This window comes from Leopardus geoffroyi, chromosome A1 (assembly GCF_018350155.1).
Source record: "Leopardus geoffroyi isolate Oge1 chromosome A1, O.geoffroyi_Oge1_pat1.0, whole genome shotgun sequence".
NCBI classification, from domain to species: Eukaryota; Metazoa; Chordata; class Mammalia; order Carnivora; family Felidae; genus Leopardus; species Leopardus geoffroyi.
The window spans coordinates 70,305,399-70,320,017 of NC_059326.1; the positions used below are offsets into that span (position 1 = coordinate 70,305,399).

Consider the following 14,619-nt stretch of genomic DNA (forward strand, 5'->3'; position numbering starts at 1 on the left):
GCATTTTGTTCACTATTTGACCTACTTCCTAACCAACTTGCTATTTTTTTTTCATATGAAATACTTTCTCCTGATCCAACTGTTCCCTCTGCTTGTAATAATACAAGGATAATTCCTTGTATTACTCTATTCTACCCAAAAATAGAGGGACAGACAGAGGGCATCTGTGACATTCTAAGACATTCTGCTCAGTCAGCTAAATAGACAATTATTAACATCACCAAGGCAATCTAGCAAGAAAGCACAGTGTAAATGTTCTTACCTAAATAGAATATAGGAATCTCCAGGATAATAAATAACAGTATCCAAATTTAAATGGAGCCCATCATAATTACTGTGATAGGGATGAAAGCTGAAATTCAAGCTCCTTAATCTTAATCTTCAGAAAAAAACTTCCCCCAAAAAGAAAATAACACTTGCTTACTCAATCTTGGCCAGTAAAGTGTCAGTAAATTCTTTGCCTTTTCCAGAATATGTATGCCCCATGTCTCCAGAGGAATAGCTATAGGCAAAAGGGACAAAGGAGTTTTTCTCAAAGTTTCAATCATCTGACTCTACAATTACTTGAACATACAAGTTCCTTGTCGCTGGGGTAAGAGATGATACTAATTAACTGTATCTTTTATTTTATTTAAATCCAAGTCAGTTAATATACAGTGTAATGTTGGTTTCAGGAGTAGAATTTAGTGATTCATCACTTATGCACAACACCAGTGCTCATCACAAGTGCCCTCCTTTATGCCCATCCCCCATCTACCCATCCCCCCCCACCCAACACCCCTCCAGCAACCCTCAGTTTGCTCTCTATATTTAAGATAAATTAACTGTATCTTGTTTCTTTGGTTTGTTTGCTTCTTAAATAATTTTATCTCAGGCGGCAAACACAACTTTGCATTCTAGGTTGCAAACACTTGGGATAACTTTGTTACTCATACGAAGAAGAATATGTACTTCACGCTCAGAGAAACTTGAGATAACCTTTAGCTTCCTCGGAGCACACTACAGGAAAAATATGTCAACATGAAGTATAATTTGTAATCATCTGACTTAACTTCTCATGCTAATAAATTTATTGCCAAGATCACAGGCGAAAGACATCACTCTGAGGTTTCCATTTCTAATTGTGCTGTCTGAATAGTCTATTCCTACGAGGAGGTTTTCAAAGCATCCTATTTTTAGGCATGATTTGAAACCATGTATCACTGGGGGACACTCTGGCAGCAGCATCAATGCCACTTCCACGGCCTTCCTTGTTTTTCAGGAAGGAATGAAAGAATAATCATTTTCTTCGCATGTATCTGTAACAAGTTAAGAAAAAAAACATTTGTGAGAATTCCCACCTTTCTTACAAACTGGAGTCTCTCAAATTTGGTGGAAGAAAAAGCTTCAAGGAATATAATTTAACAATTGTTATTAACACAGAAGTTTCTAAAGACAATGCAGTAGGCACAGAACTATGTGTGGTGGGTGATGTTCTGGGGAATGGGATTAGAAAGAAAGTGGTGGGGGAAGCTTTTAATCGTCAAGTATTTCAATAGTGCCTATTCTGTTTTGTTCTACAAGTACGCAGTACTTTTTAAATTAAACAACAAAGAATCAATGAAGCTTTAAAATAAATAAGGCAGCTCAAGTCGCAGAAGACAGGGCTTGGGTGGTAACAGCGCTGGGTAGAGAAGCATCAAGGCAGAAAAGGGGGAAATACCAAGATGAGGTCCCAGGACAGCAAGGGAAGTAACCAGGGCCTCCAAACAGACTGAGATGACTCCAGGCTGCCAGGCCTCTAACACCATTGGGGCCCTATTCTCGTTCCTCACTATCCTCCAAGCCCTTGTGGATCCCTCAGCCACAGGCCGTTCGCAATCTGAAAGACTTAAAGCAACAATCTAGAGAGCAGCTCACGGAAGGAGCCATGCCAGGTCCTCTGCTGGCAGCTGCCGGGATCCAAGAACTGCACCGCATCAAAGAGGTAGGACCTCAGGACATTCCTGGCTACCCCCAGCCCTTCTATGGGAGCCCACACACAGTACAGACACTCTCATGGCAGTTTCCCAAAGTGCCATTCTAAAAGGACGCATGACAAAATCCTCTACTGCTCCCCAGCAAATCCCCTCCTTAAGGGCTAAGGCACTTGGCAAAAACCTTAAACCTCTCTTCAAACAAAGCTCGTAAGACACAGGAGGCATTTGTGTCCATTAAATCAGCCCAGAAGATAGCACTTGAATGCAAAATATAACACACAATCACACACACACATTTGTTTTTTACATCTGCTGTAGGCATATGTAAATATATGTAATACATATTCATATCTGCGCATATATATATATATATATATATATATATATATATGCAAAAATAACACTATTTTAAAAAATCAACCCATAAAGGAATGCCTGGAAAAACAGAATGACATAACTTTTCTCTCGTAAATAATATCTTCATCTTTTAAAAATCCTAAATTAAACAACCAAACAATAAATCAATAGATAAAAAAGAACTGTCTATAAACATTGACCACACGGCTCGATTTGAAAGGTATCTACCTGGAAGTCATCATAAGGGAAGAGCAGCATCTCCCTTAAGCCATCGTTCAGGATCTGTGTCTTCTTTTGGACGATGACATTTTCATAGTCGAGTGGTTCAATCAGCTTCGGCTTTGCCTAAAAGGTGAAAACATAAGCAACTGAAACATTCTTATAGACAAATGCAATTTCTTGAAATTAAAGAACTTTTTACATGTTTTTGTACTTTCCAACCCTGCTTCAATGTTAATTTTGCTACAAGGAAGAATCAGAAACAAGAGATAAAAGTTACTTTCAAAGGAACAGAAGACACTTTCTGGGATCCTAGCTATAGTCATGCTTATTCAGCTACTGAAGCACAGAGAAGGCTATGAAGTCTGCTGGAACTTCCAGTTGTGTCTTAGGTCACCCCTGCCTAGGTCAGTCCCTTTCCAAGCCTTAGACTCTGCCATAAATGCCCTGCTTAGGGGTCCAACCGTGGTCTGACGGTGAAGGCTAGAGGTCCATAGTGGCATCCTCCTTGGCCCGGGTTTAAAGCAACCACAGGGCTCACTATTTCACATAAGGCTCCATGGAACTCTTCTCAGAGGATCAAAATATCCCTGTCTCCTGAAGTATCTATACACTTATTATCTAATACCTAAATATATAAAAGCGTGAGCTGGACCCAAACCAAGCAAGTAGGGGCAGGAGGATGGCATCACTTAAACCAGGGCTTGTGGGTGCCCCCTCGGTGGGTAGGGATGAGCATCCATACCACGCACTGAGCAGAAGAAAGAGGCAATAAGCAGGTGGGTAAAGACATGAAAGAATAGGCCTTTTGTGACCATTTCCAAAGTTAGCCTTCTCAGTAAAAATCTCCTCTATCGATTGCCAGTCTTTGCCACAGTATTTACTGATCACTTCCTACATGGAAGGCACTACTGACGGGGCTAGGTCCGGGATATAGATACATATTCAGCTATATCACAGTACGCCAAGTGATAAAGCAGGCATGCACGTATGCATGTGCACGCACGCACGCGCACACACACACACACACACACACACACACACAATGTTCTCAGAAGTAACTAAGTCCATTATATCAACGGTTACTTAAACACTATTTTTTTAAACTATTAATGAAAATCATTTGACTGCATAATCTCAACACGTGGTATATATATTTAAATGACAATAAATACATAGGAAATGTATTAAGGACATCTGGTATCTGGCATCACATTGGGAATTGCGACTAAGGGTGCTATATGTTCCCCAAATCGGTCTCCCTTCCTTCTAGTACAACTGAACTACATTTCCAGGCCTCCCCATGGTTAGGTGTGGCCCTGTGCCTTCTGGCCAATGGCATGTGAGGGGAAGGGGTCTGGCCACTGCCAAGCCTAGACCATAAAAGCTCTCTGCTAGAGACTGAATGGTGTGTCCTTTAGCAAAATTCATATGTTGAAACCGAATCCCCAATGTGATGGTTTTAGGAAATGGGACCTTTGGGAGGCAATTAAGTCATAATGGTAGAGGTCTCATGAATTTCAATTAATAATCTTCTAAGAGACCCCAGAGCTCCCTTCTGCCATATAAAAACACAGGGAGGGGAAAGCCGTCTATGAACCAAGAAGTGGGTTCTCTCCCCAGACACCAAGTCTGCTTGTGCCTTGACTGTAGACTTCCCAGCCTCTAGAACTGTGAGAAATAAATACGTTGTTTACACCACCCACTCTGTTATATTCCGTCCCAGCTGCTCTACGTGACTGAGAGAGCCTCCCTCCCTCCTCCCCTCTGCCATCAGGATCCACCGGATCCAGCGCAGGACTCAGGAGGCCTGAGGACAGGATAAAGCCCCAAGATAGAAGGAATCTGGATCCTGAATCACCCAGCAGAAGGCTGCCTGCTTAAAACAGGTGCTGAAATACCTTGTGAGCAAGAACTAAAGCACCTACTGTGTTAAGCCACTGTGATTCTAGAGTTGTTTAAAGAGGCAGCAAGCTTGCTCTACCTAACATACATATAAATGTTCATATTTAACCTCAATTACTTGATTTAGGTGGATGCTGCAAAGATGTTCTGACATGCTAAAAAAAAAAATGCAATGACCAAACAAGGACATGGTTATTATAATTAAGCAAAATATACATTTATGGGCAGAGACAAAAAATATACACAAAAATTAAAGCTATCACAATGGAAGTGTAGATAATTTCTTCCTATAGGATACTCAAAATGTTAAACTATTTCTACAGTCAAAAAATGGTTCAAAAAAAGAGAGATTGACACAAACTATTTTCAAAGAAAGAACTGAAAATAATGAAAATACTCTCCAAAATGTTTTTTTAACTGTTTATTTGGAGAGAGAGAGTGCACATGTGAGCGGGGGAGGGGCAGGGAGAGAGGGACAGAGAGAGTCCCAAGCAGGCTCCAAGCTGTCAGTGCAGAGCCCAATGTAGGGCTCAATCCCACAAACCATGAGATCATGACCTGAGCCAAAATCAAGAGTCAGATGCTAAACCGACGGAGCCACCCAGGCGCCCCATCTGAAATATTTTTAATTCAATTTAAATAATATCCTCCTTTATTTTAGTTTGTTGCACTGTACAAAGCAATCAGTTTGTAAGTGCTTGTTGGCAGAATGGATAGATGTCACGATTAGTTAACATTTTCCTTGGGAACCAGGACTATATTCCAAATAAAACCCAAAGATGCTCTGGGTACCTGGGTGGCTCAATAGGTTAAACATCCGAATCTTGACTTCGGCTCAGGTCACGATCTCACGGTTTGTGAGTCTGAGTCCACGTCAAGCTTGCTGCTGTCAGCTCAGAGCCCACTTGGGATCCTCTGTTCCCCTCTCTGCCCCACTCATGCTCTCTCTCTCTCAAAAATGAATGAACATTAAAAACAGAAACAAAAAACAAAGATGCTCATAGCTTGATACAGTGACTAGAGTTCTGGATTCTGACAGCTACACCTCCATTACAAAGAAGTCCGATGGAAAGATACTGCAGGACGGGAAAGACTCTGCATTCTCCCCACCCCACGTGGTGTCCAGTGCATGAATGTGACCCGGTATGCTCAGAGGGGGTGACCTGGTCCTCTACGCCAGCCCTGGGGCCCTCCAAAGGCACTAGTGGGTGTGTTCCCTTCCCGCCCCTTCCAACATGCCAGAAGTGCACTCCCTCCAGGCCACAAAGCAAGGTCGGTGTGCTTGTCAGAAAACAGTGCCGCAATGTGAGCCCTTGTCAGACAGCGTGCTGGAGGGACCTGCTGAGAAAGGGGTTTTTCTTAGCCTATGTTTCGGAGGTTTTTGCCTTGCTCCCATGGCACAGCTCCCTGGATAGACTATTCTCGTGTTCTTAGAGCAGGGGTTGGTGAACTTTTTCCATAAAGAGCCAGAGAGTAAATACTTTAGGCTTCGTCAGCTTTAGGGTGTCACAACAACTAAACTCTGATTCTGTAGCGCAAAAAGTAGCCAAAGACAATAACTAAACAAATGGGCACAGTGGCGTCAAAACTACAGAGAAACAGGCAACAGCCAGATCTGGCCCACCAGCCATCGTCTGCTGATTTACGCTTTCGAGTTACCTTTACCTCTTAGCAGTCAGTCCCCTTTTCCCAATTTAATAATTCTTCATGTTAATTTTTCACTTGCAACTAACTCATCATGTTGCCTGTCTCTGGGCTGATACACACAACAGGTTTACATGTTCTTAAATGTACTTAATGATTATTTCCCACAAATTTGACTAACGTTAGACTGTTTTAAAGGTTTAATAAATAAAACCATAAAAATACTCATAGGTCAGTTTTGCCTGTTTATGATACACTTTTGTTAATCAGGTGGAGTACTGTGTTCCTCTGTCCGTCTCTTGGAAGTATGTAATGAATCAGTGTAATGTTATGGCTGTTACAATTACCTTGCTTTTGTGTGTCACTGTGTAACTTGGACTGTGTTTTCACACAGATAATCACACTTAATCCACTGTGAAATTAATTAAATAAGGTGGCCCTGTGACTGAGGTAGCTGCACCGCCCTGGTGGCCTATGTAAGCAAGCCACATTCTAAGCCTGTGAATGTCTCAAGGTTACAAAATCAAAATGCTAAAGGCAACCAATCAGAGACAGCCAACTAGGCTTTAGGCTATAGCCAATCAAATAATTTCCTCTCTTTGCTTCCGCACATTTTTTCTACATGAGTCTCTCCAAGCTCCTAACAATTCCTGATGACATCTGTTTTGGTGTCACCCAATTCAAAATGATTTTTGTCCAAATTCTATAAATGTTTAATACACCTCAGTTTATTTTTTTTTTTTAATGTTTATTCATTTTTGAGGAACAGAATGTCGGTGGGGGAGGGGCAGAGAGAGAGGGAGACACAGAATCTGAAGCAGGCTCCAGGCTCCAAGCTGTCAGCACAGGGCCCGACACGGGGCTCGGGCCCACAGATGGCGAGATCATGACCTGAGCTGAAGTTGGACGCTTAACCAACTGAGCCACCCAGGTGCCCCAATACACTTCAGCTTATTTTTTAACATATCTTAGTGCCACTGTAAGGTAGGCATGGAAAAGATATTCCATTTTACTTAGGTTGCAAACTGAGGATCACACGTTAATTGCCGGAAATGCGCCAGGTAACTCTCAGACTGGATTAGAACACAGTCTCTGTCACACTGAACTATTTCTTCTCCACACTGCCCTATTATCTCCACACTGCCCTATTAATGGTCTGTGCCCATCAATGCTCAACCACAGTAGACGTGTGGAGAGTTTCTAAGACAATGCTTCTCTTAAAGAATGATGATACAGGTAACAGGAAAGCCCACGGGGTTGATTTCAACGATAAGAGAAATGTCGTGGAGGAAGGACATGTCTTCTCTGGTCTCAAGGACTGTGAAGATGTGAAACACGTACAGACCCGTACACTGCTTTGAAATGACTCCTAGAGGCCTGACTGGGCAGCTGACTTCAGCAGCTGCAGGGAGCTCTTTCCAGGACAGAACCACTGACCCCAAGGAAAAGGGGTCAACTGAGAGTGACTCATTTGTTACCTTAGAACGGGGCAGAAGCTCTTGCTTCAAATACAAACAATTGGCACCATGCCTCCCTTCTACACGCGGTCCTCAGGAGGAGAAAGGGTGAGAATGGAGAATGGTGAGGGGACAGGAAAAGAGACAAGGAGGGGTTGGGGGAGGAAGAAACAAAAGGGGTGGATGCCCGGGGTGAGGCAGGCAGGAGACACAGAGTGGAGAAAATAAAGGAGAAGGATAAAGACAGAAGCAGAAGAAGATACAAACAGAAAAGACAGGAGAGAGGACTGGCGACTTGTGGTGGCCCCGTGGGAAGTCACACCTCTGTGTCTACTTAGAGCATAACTGACTATTTTCTACTCTTCTTTAAACTGATGATTCACTGCTTACAGCTGTTCACTGTTCTTTAGCTCCACTAAGCTTTTCCAAGTGGTCACATGAGTGGGAGACAGCCCACTAGGGTAGGAAACTGACTGGGCTGCAGCATGACTGGTCACAGGAACGTCACACTCACAGCAAAATGAAATTAACCAATTACCAGACTGCCACTACCCCACTCCCGGGTTAGCAGAAAGAGGCTTCATGTAGACCTGGCACATACACGGCCCTGGCTTCAAAGCTGTCAACACACTTTAAGTTTAATCCTTCCCCCAGTGACATAGCTACAAGAGCCAGGTTGTTGATTTTCCACTGTCAAAAGGCAAGATCCTGGGCCCAGATTACCTGAATCAACCAATGGTCATGGATGGTGCAAAGACCCGAACTCCTTAACCGACAACGCAGCTCTCCTATCGAGGCAGCGGTGCGGGGTCTGGCCGGGTCTCTAACCCCCAGGCCCAGGACAGACGCGATGTGGCTCTGCTTCTGACACAAGACTGCTCCTGTCACTCGCTCGTACCTCTGCACCTGTCATAGGCCTACAGCCCTGCAGGCTGCGGTCGACAAATGTTCTATTCTAGCAGAATCCTTCCTCTAAAAAAAGAAATCTCACCTAGGCAAATTCACCAAAGGAGTGAAAGCACAGTAGCTCTAGCCCCAGGGCACTTGGTACTTGCCCCTGTACCTGGAGCTCACCTCTCTCAACCCATCGAAGGTAGCCTTGCCCTGCTCGGACAGCAGCATGCCTAGTGAGTAGCAGTCCTAGAGTGTGGTTCATTCAGCCTGGGACTGAAATGACCTATGAACAGCTTACCTCCTTGACTTATTAGTGCCTTGGGACAGCTGGGTCTCCTTACCTCTGCACCCTGTAGCATCTAGCCCAGCACCCAGAGACATACAGACGGACTGTGCGCTAACAAAGCTTAGCGCCCCTCACTTGCACGGACCCCTCTTCAGGCCCCATAGCTGTGTAAAGTTCAGTTGTCACCCGGCATCTTGGCTTACTAGGAAGACCCACAGGACCCTGCCCACTGTGTAGGTCCACCCAATGTCATGATTCATGACACACAGGTGCAGCAGGAGGGGCCGCGTTGCAATATAGGTATATCTCAAGGAGTTTGGCCCCAGAACTACTTGGAAGATAATCTGAGGTTAGTCGTCAAGAATGCCCCCATATTATTCAGCTCATATATGAAAAAAAACCAAACAGAGGGTTTTTTTTTTTCAATCCTAAAAATTTATATGACATTGCCAAAGGTTGGAAAGCTAGAAGAAACATCCCTAAACTATAATTAGTTAAATACAAATGTTGACTAATGCTATAGGAAAGACTAAATGATCTATCTGTGCAATACAGAGTGATAAAACCAAACCATGAACATATGAAGAGGTGATAACAGCATGAAACCAAAAAAACATAGGGAAGAAAGTATTACTGAGGAGATCTGTTGATAAAAAGGTGTCGTTCTCCTGTATTTCTCGTGTTTATCATTTCAGTTAGCTTTTTGAAATTTGTAATTTGTAATTACTTTTCACATCCTAAAGGAATATTAACTTCCAGGCCTCATTTTGTATTTATAATTTTGAATTCTTTGTTTAGACAAGGCCCCCATATTCTTTTTTTCTTAATTTTTTTAATGTTTATTTATTTATTTTGAGAGAAAGAGAGAGGGAGGGAGCGAGCAAGCCAGGGAGGCGCAGAAAGAGAGAGGGAGAGAGAAATCCCAAGCAGGCACCACACTGTCAGCACAGAGCCTGATGTGGGGCTCGAACCCACAAACCATGAGATTATGACCTGAGCTGAAACCAAGAGTCAGACGCTCAACTGACGGAGGCACCCAGGAGCCCCAAGGCCCTCCATATTCTAAGCTTCATTACTCACAAAACTTGGATCTGCTCTGATAGGGCCAAAGATAGCACACAGATGTGGATCAAATCGAAGAAAGTACCACACAGTGGTTAGAAAGCTGAGCTGTGTGGTTGTGTGGGGCCATTATCAGACTCCACTGAGTGCATGCATGTGAAATGATTGAAAGAGCCTGGCAAACTGTAAGCACACGATAAACGTAGCTGTTGTTAGTACCGCCATTATCATCAACTTCATTATTATTAAATGTGTTGCTTACATGACAGTGATAAAAAAAAAAAAAAAAAGGACAGTGGTAAATGTTCCACGTACATTCAGTTTTACCAATCTGTTTACAAAAACTTTCCTGTCCTCTCCAAGAACATATGAAATAAAACAGACAACAATGGCAGGGACATTCACAAAGAAAGAAAAACAAAAGGCCCAACAGAGGAAACTGTATAATAATAGAGATGACACTGGAATTCAGGGACTGGGCCCAAAATAAACATAAATAGATGCTTACATTAAAAACTGAACTGAGTATTGATGAAGTCTGTGTCAGGCAGGACCGAGAAGAACAACAGTTGGGGCGGGGGGGGGGGGTGCTCAGAGTGTATACAGGAGCAATTCAGACCCACTGCCACCAGGGCAGCCCCACAAGAACAGTGGGACTGAAGGTCCCAGAGGAGGTGAGAGGGGCAGGCAGTTATGTGGCACTTCAGGGGAGAAAAATGGAGACCGATCCTACTGGGGAGTCTGGGAGGCCCAGGGCCCAGAGACATTTTCATAACATGAATCAAAACCTTGGCTTCCTTGCCAAAAAACCCTTCATATATCTTGGCTTCCTTGCAGGAGATCTGCAGGCAAGACCTGAGGTCAGGGCCATGTAAGCAGGACGGTGGGAAGAATGGGCTGCACCATAAGGAACAACCTGGGCACAGGTTAGCCCCTGACACCAAGGCCCCATCAGTCCCCTCTACTGGTTGAAGCTGGGACAGCATGATGAACCCCCCAGTGATCACGTGGCTGTCACAGGTGCCAAAAGGCCTGACCCTCAGCGCCCTCCCCATTAACCTCCCCTTCAAGGCTCTCCCACCTCACTCCTTCCTCCTCTAGCATTTGTTGCCATGGGTCTGGCTGCCCAATATCCATGCAAATTGAAATTCCAGATCTGCAGGCAAACAGAAGCTAGGGAATCTTCCCAGTGCCAGGAAAATGAAATTCCTCTGGAATCCACATAACTGGAGAGCATAGGCCTACAAATGAGTTCAGTTTTAGCCAAACATGTACGAAGCCTCGAAAACCATGGGAAGAGCTAAGCAGGAAGGCTTACTGATTTCATTGCTTTTCTCTCTGCCATGACAGCTTCCTGCAAACTTTCTAGTCATTTCTTGACTTTGAGTCTCTGGTAATTAAATGTTAACACAGGCTGAAACCCCGAATACCACTTCTTGAAATAGCAAACTAAGGAAACAACTCTTGGAGCAACTCTTGGAGCATTCTATTTTAAGAAACGAGAAATTCATTGTTTCTGCTTATAAAGAATTTAAAACTTCCTTGATTTATCTGCATGGCTATAAAAGCTGCTTGATAGGCTGAGATAAAAATTCTTCACGGAACTTTTAGTCCATTTTCAAAATGGTGCACTTCTCAACATTGCCAATAGGCCCCCGGCACTGTTGCTGGGGGGTGGGGGGAAGGGGGGAAGACAGTGCAGCTTGCAATAAAACAGAAGGGGCTTCTGAAGCCAGAAGTTAACCAGTGTGGCCCAGCGAGCTCCTGTCCTGCACACAACTCTCACTACATACCTACTCCTGCCAGGAAATGCACAAAGTGGTTAAATTTGAAGGAAGAATCCTCATTATCCTATAATTAGGGGTGGGCACAGGAAATTAGCGGCTGCCTCCCTTCCTCACATGCAAATATTGTTAGCGGTTATATGTTCCTTCTCTCCACAGACTTATACTGAGCCTGTCCAGATGCACTTTGCCCGGGTCTTCAGGACACCAAGATAGCGGGGACGTGGCCCCCACCCCAGAGAGCTCACAGTCCAGAGGGGAGACAGACGTGTGAACGACGGGAGCAGAATGACGGACAGCAATGGGAACCTAGGAAAGGCGTCTGACCCCCTAGAATGAACCTGCTCCCCCCTAGTTACAGTATAAGCTTCACAGAGGCAAAGATTTCCATTTTATTTACTGCTCTCCCCAACGCCTAGAACAGGACCTGGCATGGGGTAGGCACCCAATAAACACGTGTTGGTTGAGTGAAGGAACCTGACAATGTGGGGTGCTTCTTAGAGGAGGCTATTAGAGTCAAGTTTAGGAGAAGAACGAGTCAGCCAGGATTCAGGGTGGACTGGGGATTCCTTGGAGAGAAAATGAAGACACCAATGCTCCCGAATAGAACCACATTTTGTGGGGCCTGAAATTTGCATATTTGGGGGAGGAAGGGGTTGAAGAAAATCAAAATTATGAATATAAAGTTGCAGGAGGCCCTCCCAGGGCCTTGGAAGGGATCTTGAAACTGAAGCTTTCTTAGCTGCAGGATAAATCCTCCTCTGAACACGGTGAGTTCTGGAAGCAGCAAGCAATTCAGGATACCTGGGGCAGAGGTGCACAAAGGGGCCAGGGTGGCAGGTCGAGGGCCTGGGGCACCAGTCCCTAGGGGTGCTACACCATCACTGGAAATCCTACATTTATGAGAACTCCTTTCTGAAAGGGTACTCTGTGTGGCTGCCCAGAGCACACGAATAAGGTACCCAGAAGTGAGCACTGGGACTCTGCAACGGACGAGGCTGAGAAACCTTGAATGCTTAACTGTAGAAGCCTGGTTTCTCTGACTAGGTGGCCAATGCTGGAGTCAGAGCGGAACAGCCCTGCGCAGCAGTCCCTGCCCCACATCTGCCCCGAGCGGCCCTCAGTCTCCCTAAAATAGTACACAATTTGAATAGCGTCTGTTTGAGGCCAAACCAGTGATTGGCTCGCCTGGGGTGCCCACATGTCCCTGAACTGCAGCCTGCACTGGAAGAGGAGGCCACAGTGGCAGGTGGGCCACAAGGAGAAGGGCCCTAAGAAAGGAAACTGGTGCACGAGGAAGGGGGCTGAGCGGGCACAGCACTACGTCCCCTACCATCCTCCAGCCCTGGAAAGCGACCTCCCATTGTGTTGTCACAGACATGCTCTTCCTTCCCTCAACCCAGGACATATAAACTTAGAGGAGATCATGACAATCCAAATATCATCACATTCCCCTTCGGTAATACATGTTCCTCAGTGTGTGTAGGAACAATGGTCTCAGCAGCGGCTTAGAAGCACAAGCTTGTTTAAAAGGAACAGGAGGTTCGGTAACATTGGAACCACAATGTGCAAACATCAGAACCTGAGAATATCTGGTCTAGGCCTCTCGTCTTACAGATAGGGAGACCCGGAAGCGTGGGGGTTCCACAACTCTCCGGGGGCCCAGGAGGAGTTGCTGGTGAGGCTGGGTCTGGATCCCAGGTCCTGACCCCTGGTCCATGCTTTTCCCCTCGGCCTCTTCATTCTGATTTTTTGCACTTTCACTAACAACATGCAGAAGCACACGATACAAAACACTGGAGGAGAAAGAGAACCTTATCTAAGCTCGGACTGAGAAGCAAGCTCAAACCTGAGCATTCCCACACAGTTAATTAACTGGCAAATGTTTAGAAGAATGCATCACGGACACCAAAGTCGCAGACATCTAAATATATTTCTCACGCTTAAGTGTGGTGTAATCCTGAGAGCAGAATTACAGCAAGAATGACACACTTGTGAATACAGTTTTTTTATATTACAAACACTGATAAGATGTTGAGTTCCCTTTTCACACGGCACTAAAAAAAGCACTCAAATGAGAGACATTGTCACTGAATGAAGATTTCATTTAATTAGGCATGTCAGCATTAGCAAAACTTGGACACTCAACATCAGTCTGATGGAAGGAAGAGTCTGGCTTTTGTATTTGTCAGGTTTATAAATAACTGTGGTTTTCCAAAAATTATTATCCTATTACTAAAATAAACAGAATTAAAAGACTCAGTGCAAACTGTCAAATCAGTAACATCTAGAAAATGGGATAAGAGAAACATAATGATGCAAATTGAGGTAATAAAGATAATAGCAATTAATGAAGACCCACAGAGCTGCCTGCACTCAGTCAGCTGTGCTCAGTGGGGGTGTGCGGAGAATGCTAATGAAGGATGGGCCAGACAGGGATGGCGGGGACTCCTCTGCTCAGTGCCCGCCAGGCACCCAAGAGGAGAGCAAGTGGCATTGGGATCTCATCCTTGCAAAGACAGTACCTAGGGCTTTCTACCCTGACGTGGGGCATGGGCTAAGCGAGGCAGAGAAGAGTGTACAGAGAAGAGAGACTGATAGCCGGCGGAGGGAGCTCAGCATGTGTCTCTCACACCACACATCCGTCTCAGCCGCAAATTCTGCCTGCCATTTTTGCACAAGTTAAAAGCAATAACGAAAGCAAAAAAAGAAAAAGAGGCACCAGGGTAATTGTATAAATAATTCTATGGGAAACCTGAACTACAGAGTCTTTTCCGGCCAATAATTTCCCTCCTTTCTAGCATTTTGCTTGAAATTCTTAATACTTGCTTATGTCAACAAAAGCTGTTTTTGGAACTCTGAAATGAACAGGTCAAGTAAGTAAGCTAAAAGGCTCTAAAGACCCAATACAGTCAGATTTCAAAACAACTTTAAGCTACTTATTTGACGATATTGGGAGCAAGGGATGGAACATTCATAACACGTATTTGGTTCTCAGAAGAGTTTCTGTAGACCTCATCACCAGAAAGGCTGTTCAGAGACCTGCTAAAGGC

At 44.5% G+C, this 14,619-nt stretch overlaps 1 protein-coding gene across 25 annotated transcripts in view; it reads right to left on the reverse strand.

Annotated features, from left to right (window-relative positions):
- Positions 1-14,619, reverse strand: part of DOCK9 (dedicator of cytokinesis 9) — a 291,057-nt gene that overhangs the window by 156,874 nt on the left and 119,564 nt on the right. For all 25 annotated transcript variants that reach the window (XM_045444882.1, XM_045444848.1, XM_045444766.1 and 22 more), the window contains exon 2: positions 2,544-2,660. In XM_045444882.1, coding sequence (XP_045300838.1) covers positions 2,544-2,660 — 117 coding nt within the window. The remainder of the gene's footprint in view (positions 1-2,543; positions 2,661-14,619) is intronic.